At 48.0% G+C, this 8,413-nt stretch overlaps 2 protein-coding genes across 2 annotated transcripts in view; both read right to left on the minus strand.

Moving 5' to 3' along the window:
* Positions 1-240: 240 nt before the first annotated feature.
* LOC119358376 (pentatricopeptide repeat-containing protein At3g53700, chloroplastic-like) lies at positions 241-2,371 on the minus strand. Its single transcript, XM_037624948.1, has 2 exons — positions 558-2,371; positions 241-472 (listed from the first exon to the last, which is right to left on the minus strand). The coding sequence occupies exon 1, from the start codon at positions 2,369-2,371 to the stop codon at positions 653-655; it is 1,719 nt and encodes a 572-aa protein (XP_037480845.1). The 3' UTR covers positions 241-472; positions 558-652.
* Positions 2,372-3,447: 1,076 nt separating this feature from the next.
* The window catches only part of LOC119358377 (plastid division protein CDP1, chloroplastic-like), a 5,987-nt gene continuing 1,021 nt past the window's right edge, over positions 3,448-8,413 (minus strand). The window contains exons 2-13 of the mRNA XM_037624949.1: positions 8,194-8,374; positions 7,754-7,867; positions 7,529-7,666; positions 6,398-6,502; positions 6,175-6,297; positions 5,727-6,095; positions 5,533-5,628; positions 5,331-5,456; positions 5,133-5,198; positions 4,305-5,045; positions 4,013-4,206; positions 3,448-3,924 (exon numbers count right to left, since the gene is read on the minus strand). Coding sequence (XP_037480846.1) covers positions 3,840-3,924; positions 4,013-4,206; positions 4,305-5,045; positions 5,133-5,198; positions 5,331-5,456; positions 5,533-5,628; positions 5,727-6,095; positions 6,175-6,297; positions 6,398-6,502; positions 7,529-7,666; positions 7,754-7,867; positions 8,194-8,374 — 2,338 coding nt within the window. The 3' untranslated portion in view covers positions 3,448-3,839. The remainder of the gene's footprint in view (positions 3,925-4,012; positions 4,207-4,304; positions 5,046-5,132; positions 5,199-5,330; positions 5,457-5,532; positions 5,629-5,726; positions 6,096-6,174; positions 6,298-6,397; positions 6,503-7,528; positions 7,667-7,753; positions 7,868-8,193; positions 8,375-8,413) is intronic.

The raw sequence follows: 8,413 nt of genomic DNA on the forward strand, positions 1-8,413 counted from the left end.
TGCCTGTATTACCGTGGTGGCATACCTTTTGCAGTCTAGAAGCTATGATAATGCACAGCATTTAAAAGAGCTAGGAGGGATTGACATAGGGAAATACTCCCTCCGTTCCTAAATATTTGTCTTTCTAGAGATTTCAACAAGTGACTACATACGGAGCAAAATGAGTGAATCTACGTTCTAAAATATGTCTATATACATCCGTATGTGGTAGTCCATTTGGAATCTCTAAAAAGACAAATATTTAGGAACGGAGGGAGTATATTGCAAGCATTATAGTTGTTTTTAACCTTGACACAAAACAAGTTAAATGGACAGCAGACCTCGATTTGAGTATCGAAGACAGGAACTTCTGTGCCCATGCATATTCATCTCCAACTGTGGTTGATTTGGATGGTGATGGAAATTCGGACATCCTTGTTGGAACTTCCTATGGCTTGCTAAGTTCTGCTGTTGACGAATTAGATGACCAGAACTGTTGACACAAGATACCAAGTTAGAACATCATTTGCTACCAAAGCAAAATTTTGAAAAAGGTAACATAACAGATTTCAGTATACCAGGTGTTTTACTTGCAGTTGCTATCTCCTAGTGATACAACTGGACAAGTTAAAAAATGAGACCAACCAATATCAGCAAGAGAGCAAGATAAGGATCATCCAATCCCAAGCATCCTATCCAGCACAGAGCACAGCTGTGTCATATCTGTGCACTCCCCTGGACCCTTTCTGCAGAATGCCTTGATCACATTGGCGAAAACCATAGCATCTAAAGCGACTCCTTTCACTAGCATGTCATCAAACAGACTCAAAGCCTCTCGAACATTTCCGCTCCTAACCAACCAGAAAGCCAGATGCGCTACGGGCTCCGCAGGGTAGCCGCCGTCGATGTGCCTGACCAGATTGGCAGCCTCGGTCCTCCTCCCAGACCTAAAGAGGCAATCGACCAGCGTGTTGTATGTGATTGTATCTGGGGTAATCTTCCCTGTGTCAACATCGGAGAACAAGAACCCGAGCTCGCCCTCCTTTCCAGCACTGTAGAACTGGTGGATCAGAATGTTACAGGTCACGGTGTCCGCCACAAACCCGTTGCAACTGAAGACGAACTTGGCGAGCTCAAACTTGCCGGCTCGGCACAGGGATGAGATCAAGATGTTGTACGTCTGCACATCGGGTGTTATGGGCTTCTTGAGCAGATCGGTGAACAGCCTGAGGGCAATCAGCCACTGCATCTTCTTGGAGAAATGTTCCATGACCGTGTTGTACGTCACGACGTCAACCTCGAAGCCCAGCTCTTCGCAGCGCTCCAGCACCACCTTGGCCACCCACATATCTACATCCTTGGCGGCGTAATCCAGCAGTATGTTGAGGCCGACCACGGTCAGCTGTAGCCCCTTGGCGACCATGATGTCCAGCTGCCTGAACGCGTCCTCGATGTACCCAGCCCGGCAGAGCCCGGCAACGTAGGTGCTGTAGGTCACCGCGTCCGGCACCCACCAGTTCCAGACGCTGTCGTTGATAACCCTCTGCACGGCGTGGAAATCCCCGACCCTGCACAGCCCGTGGATGTAGATGTTGTAGATGACGACGTCGGGGTTGCACCCGGAGCGGCCCCCGGAGGCGCGCATGAAGGCGATGAGCGTCTCGGCGGCCGGGATGTCGCCGGCGTCGCAATGGGCCTGGAGTATCGGGTGGTAGACGTGCGGGGGGAGCGGGTACCCGAGCCCGCGCATTTCGTCGAGCAGCTGGAGCGCGTCCGGGAGCTGGCCCGCGCGGCAGAAGGAGAAGATGAGGTCGGCGTAGTCGACGGCGCTGGGGCGGACGCCGAGGCCGGACATCCAGTGCAGCACGGAGAGGCCGGCGGCGGGGAGGCCGAGGTGGGTGGAGTAGACGTGGAGGAGGAGCGAGTAGGCGCGGCGGTCGGGCGCCACGCCGTGCGCGAGCATGTCGTCGAAGAGCGCCGTGGCGTCGGCGGCGCGGCCGGCCTTGGCGAGCGCCGACATGGCGGAGACGTAGGAGGCGGCCGTGGGCGCGCAGGCCGCGGGCGAGCTGTGGCGCATGCGGCGGAGCACGCGCAGCGCCGACTCGCCGTCCCCGTCCCGCGCCAGGGCCGCCAGCAGGCGGTTGTAGTCGTCCAGGGTGTGCGCCGGGGAGGAGGAGGGGGAGGAGGTGGTGGCGGCGGTGGAGTGGGTGTGGGTGCGGGGGACGAGGCGCCCGAGCGTGCGCACCGCCGCGCGCGCCGGCGGCCATTGAGGGTCGGCGGAGGCAGCAGGGTGGAGCCAAAGCGCGGAAGGGAAGGCGGACTTGGACGGCGGCGGCGGCTTTGTGGCTGTTGAGCGGCGGGGATGGCGATCTGATGAAGCGGCAGGCCGCATGGGCTGGCTGGGACTCTGGCGAGGCTGACGGTGAGATCCAAGCGGCTGTGTCAATGCCACTGCACAGGTTCAGCTAGTTCAGTAATACTACTCCCTTCCAAAAATACGGTGCTCCTTCGATTCAGTTTACAAGTCATGCGCGTATACCTAGATTGTAAATTTTATCATCGTAATATAAACTATATAACATAAAAAATATACTGTTTAAAAATAAAATATCTGAAGTTTATAACAGTATTTTTTTTAATATATGACTTATGTTATCTTGGCTAAATTGACGGCCTAGGGGTACACGTACGTCTTGTAAACTGACAGAGATGAGTATAGTGCTTTTCTTTATTCCCGTGCTTCAACTTTGACCATAAATTTAACCAACAAGACCGCTTGCGGCGGGAGCAAAAGTTATACTAGTGAATTCATATTCAAAAGAAGTTTTCAATCATATAAAAAAAATCTCCCGCCATGATCGTTCTCGTTGGTTAAATTTATGGTCAAAATTGAACCTCGAAAGCGCGGACGCACTATATTTTAAAATAGAGGGAGTACTAGCTCTGTTCCTGATTAAAATGATTTATTTTATTCATTCACAGATTAACTTTGGCACCAATGTTCATAATATTTATTCAGCCAGTAACATGATGTCAATGTGTTTGCTGTCGAGAAGGGAGTAGATTTAAGAAGAAAAATCTATCAAATAGGCTTGAAAATGTCAAGTCGTCTTTATCTCAAAATAACCACATATATATCTCAAGGACCCAAATATCCAGCAAACATCAGATTTTTAGGCATGGTAAAACAAACATTTTTTATGGCAAGTTGTGTTCGCTGAGGATGGCAAGTTTAGTTGGCAAGCATGGAAATCTGTCTCGGTTCATTTTTTGACAGGAAATTGCCGTGCTTGCAAACTAAATTTGTCATCCTCATGTCCATGTCTAAAAATCTGATGTTCCTACCGTATCCAACAGGGATCAAAGTTGAAGTACAAGTCTGGAGCCTGAACAAGGGGAAAGTTCAAAAACAAAGGGGGTGAAAAAAGGAATCATCATTCATGAAGCCTATGGTCAAAACTCAAAACGAAGGAGGCGAAATGAAGCAAACTGCATTGATCTTTCAACAATGAACAATGGCTGACACAATTCAGCTACACCGCGCGGGGCACCCAAGGCCCAACAACATATCGCAAACTAACAATGTAAGCCCAAAAAAATGAAGGGTATGTGAAATCAGAAGAAGTTAGCATTCTGTACTAACGTAGCAAATCAGCGGGTATTGTGTCAAATCCTGATGCAAAGTCACCACGAGCAGCTAGAGCATCCCAACGCAGATCATCGAACGGTTTCGTGCATTCGAATTGGTTCAATGGTGACCTAATACTAGCGACCTACAAATTTCTAATATGTTGGAACTTTGTTTATAACATGGCCCCGCGTCCTATGAGATGATGCATTAGCCATCCTTCTGGCAGAAATCACGACAGGTCCCGGACAGCAGCCTCGCAGATTTTCCAAGATCCGCCGTCCTGCCTCCTCAGTGTGTACTGAACTTCATACGTACTGCAAGTATAACCATACAAATTGTCAGTGCTATGTTACTCCGGAGCAGAATGAGAAAGATACACAGAAATGGCATGTTCTGAAGTACCTGTAGTAACTAGGCTTCTTGGGCTGAGAGTCATCAACAAGCTCAGCAGCTTCCTCGAGCACAGCATTGATTTCCGCAACTTCACCGTCACCAGCCTCATCCAGCAGGATCTCGGCTCGGACAACAGAGAGATTCAGCAGAACAAATCTCCAGTAGCAGGACTGCTCCTTTGCTGATAAAGCCAAGTCTTGCCACTGCTCAACAAGAGGGTATTTGTTTTGATTATGCTCCGCATGCACAATTATACATGAACTCCATATATGCTACTACGTGCTTGATAAAAGGAACTTACCTTTGACAGCATTGAACCATCGAGGACCTCGGAGAGCATATCGATTTCATAGTCAGGGCCAAGAGCTTCAGATTTGATATCTTGCCACTGCTTCACAAGTGCCTCTGCTTCTTGAAGAGACATCCTTTCCTTGCGAGCTATAGCAGCCACATCACTAGAACCAGGAGACAGATCACTTCTTTCACTTCTCAAATGGACCCTATTGTTCAACCAAAGCATTTTTGACAGCTTCTCAAACTGTTCCCTTACTCTGCTACTGATAAAAGAACCTTCTGACGGAGATGTTTCATTCAGAGAAGATGTAGCTGCAGATTCTCTCGTTGAGGGGGCAGGTTTTGTGTTCCCAAACTGAAACCTGAGCAGTTTTAATGTACCAAATAGGGCAAACCCCAGGACTGCAGTGTAAGCGATTTTTCCTATAACATCCCCAGTCAGGCCCCACGATTCCAAGGTTCTTACAGGATGGGATCCAGGATTGCGCTTCAGAGGAACAGATGTTGTACTTAAACCATTCACTGGCCTATCCGTTGATCCCTGGCCCCCCAGGGTGGTTGGTGCAAGCTGCTTTACAGCTTCCCCGAGATGGCTGGTAGAATTTAATCTTGGATTCTGCTGTCCTGAAGTTCTGTTGCACGTGGAGGCACTAGGAGACGTCTGTGAGCTCAAAAGGACCCTTCTCGTGGCTCCTAGTTTCTGCTTGGAAGTGCTAATCAGGCGCTTAGGAGCAGCAAAGAAGTTGGCCTGTCATAAGATGACATTGTTAGTTAACTTATTCCACAGAGAATGTTATGAGGGATTTAATTACTAAAAAAAGAGCATGGCATGAACCAAGGATGGCGGACAATCTCTTGTATCTGCAAAACGAGAAAGTGCCACTTCCTTCAGCCACAGTTCCTGGTAAATACAAGTTGACCAGCATGAGAAAATTTGAACAGACCATAGGCACACTAAAAACTTCAGACAGACATGCCACCTACTAATCTAGCATAGTACAACTTATTTGCTCTCATCCAAGATGTAACATACCAGTGATTGGTTGACAGTAACCTTGTCACTGCTGTCTTTCTTCTTAGCTAACCCATAATTCCTTGAATTGGAACTTCCATTACTTTGAAGCTGCTGAAGCTTTTCGAAAACTGTGGTGCCAGATTCCTGAGAGCAAGCCTTTAGTCCTAGTATGTGCAATTGTGTGTTACTAAATTTATAGAAATTGAGATTAGCTTATCACCTCTCCAAGAAGAAACGAGCAAAAAGATTCCTCAAATTTCAGGTCGGTGTTCTCAGATGCAACTAGGCACTCGCAGATGGTTTTAGCTTTACTTATCTGCACAGAGGTAATGTAAATTAAAGAATGGAAAAGCAGCAAACAGGATAGTTTGGTTCCTATAGGCTACAAGTAGAAGAAGAAGAAAAAAAAGGTACCAACTCAGTCTGCCGGGTTGAAAATCCAGATGCAAGGTGTGCAAGCATTGCCCTGTAGAAGCAGTTGAAGTCAACTACCACCCGCTGGCTCTGGGACTCCAATGATTTTTTGTTTTTACGAGTTGTAGCCAAAGAGTCCCAAGAAAGTAGTTCCACGATTTCAGTGGCTAATAACTTGTCCATTGCCTGGCCCAGGAAATAAGGCCAATCATGAACTCTACAAGATGACTCAACATCAAGTCCCTGTCCAAGCAATTCACGGAGAGCTGCAATAGCACCCCGCCTGCGTTCAGAATTTTCAGGTGTACGGGGCAGGCTTAAAACCTCTAGAGTGCAAGCTGGTGCAAGCTCTTCAAGTGATTCTTCAATCTAGTTCACACAACAAGAGAAGTTATGACATGATTTCATACATGGATGAATCTGTAAGGTGAAAGCAATAACATGTTACCTGCTCAAGAAGGGGCATCTTCTCTAAAGATGGTTTTTTCCTCAAAAGATATTGAGCACGTGCTAGAGCCTCAAAGCCAAGAGATACTTTACTTTTTTCAAAGCTAGCTTTTGCAATGGAGCACTACAGGAAAATGCATGGAATTATTCCAAATTGCCAAAGATGTACATAATAAACACTGTACCAAGCAGCTTTTTTCACTTTAATCATGCATAGTACTTACTTCAGCTAGTGCCATTGCAAGAAGTACATCGTGAGCATATGGCTTAGAATCAGTACGTCGTAGAGCTGCCTGACCAATGTCCAAAACCAGCTTCTCTTCCCCAACCTGAAAACAATACTGGCATGTGGTATCTTACACTGGCAATAAACAAACAAGCCAGTACATGATGATAAGACAAGCACATTCAACTCTGATGAACGGAGGCTACTAAGGACTCTCCATGCTTGAGCCTTTAAATCTCATAAACATCAATCTGATCATCAATCACATTTAAGTATTTTACACCTACCTAGTCCCAAAGATGGGTATAATTGAATTTCTATATGCTCCTTGCAATAATACTACAGATATTCACCATGGAGATTTCATAATTTTGTTGAAGAAAGCATAGATAAATCTTAAACAGCCTGTAACTTCTCAAACCGCCTCGATGAGAAAAACAAGAAACACAGTCGATGTTCAACCAAATATTTCCTGTTTTGCTAAACTTCAGAGAACAGGGCATGCCCATTATATTGACTATCCCATGGGATACAGATGTGAAACATTTGAACATGGTTATAAGACAAACACATTCAACTGTATTGAACAGAGGCTACTAGGATTCTCCATGATTGAGCCCTTAAATCTCTCAAACATCCAAGTGATCATCAATCATATTTCAGTACTTTACACCTACCTAGTCCAAAAGATGGGCATTGTTCAGTATCTACATGCTCCTTATAATAATACTACAGATGTTGACAACATTTCAGTAACCTAGTCCAAAGATGGGCATAATTCAATTTCTACATGCCCCTTACAACAATACTATATATATTGACCATGGATTTGTCATAATACTGTTTTATTTTACTAGTCTTTCAAGAAAGCACAGATAAATCTTAAAACACCCTGTAACTTTTCAAACCGCCTTGACAGAAAAAAGAAGAAACACTGTCAATGTTCAACTAAATATTGTGCTGTTTTGGTGAACTTCAGAGAACAGGACACGCCCATGACATTGACTATCCGATGCGATACAGATGTGAAAGGCCTAAATCAAGTTTAAACGGACCAAACTTGATGACTGCCCTTCATTTGCACAGCATATGAATCTTTTGACTGGAGGGTGTTTATGCAACACATTACCTCCTGCAAGACACACAAGGCAGCAGGCAACCAGCTCCAGGGTATATGGAGAGAGGATCTGGGCGGAACCTTGGCCCTGGTGCTTCCTGCGTACTCCTGTTCAAAGAGAAGCTTGTCTCTCACGTCCAGCAGCAGAGCCTGACAGAAAACCAACAAGCCGCACAACGTTAAAACCGAGGTGCGAGCAAAACTGCACCCACGCAATTGCTGAACCGAATGAGCAACCTGTCTGCAGGTGAGCACCTCCTCCGTGTACCCATCCTCGATCTCCGACTTCCTCAGCTCGATGGCCGACTTGACGATCTCGTCCTTCTCGGCCTTCTCCGTTACGCCCAGGATCTGCGTGGTCATTTGGACGGATGCGTCATAAACTGGAAGACGACATGATCCAGCCGCTTTTGGGCTGGAGAAAACTACGAAATCTCGGAACCCGTCCGCGGCGGCAGTACAGTCCAATTCAAGTGGGTGGAAGAAACTGCAGGCGCGAATTCAGTTTCCAACGCATGCGATGCGAGGGCGTTGAATTTTGACGACGAAACCCACGGCCAGCTCGCCCGTAACCGCGTCGGCGGATCGAGCGGACGACGCGGCGCGGCGCGGCGGCAACGGCGGGGCCCGCATTTCCGGGGAATTCGAACTCGGGGGCGGAGAACGGGCTCGCTCACCTGGTAGCACGTGACGGGGATCTCGACGGCGGGCGCAGCGGGGGCCTCCTGCCTGCCGCAGCCCTCGGCCGCCGCCGCGGTCACCGGCGCGGCGGCCCCCGCGACCCTCGCGCGCACCGCGGCCCCGCGCCCGGCGGAGGCATTGCCGCCCCGCCGCGCCGAGGAGGAGGAGGAAGGGGCACTGCGGCGCGCCGAGGAAGAGGTGGAGGGGGACGGGGCG

The sequence above is a fragment of the Triticum dicoccoides genome, chromosome 2A (genome assembly GCF_002162155.2).
Source record: "Triticum dicoccoides isolate Atlit2015 ecotype Zavitan chromosome 2A, WEW_v2.0, whole genome shotgun sequence".
Classification (NCBI taxonomy): domain Eukaryota; kingdom Viridiplantae; phylum Streptophyta; class Magnoliopsida; order Poales; family Poaceae; genus Triticum; species Triticum dicoccoides.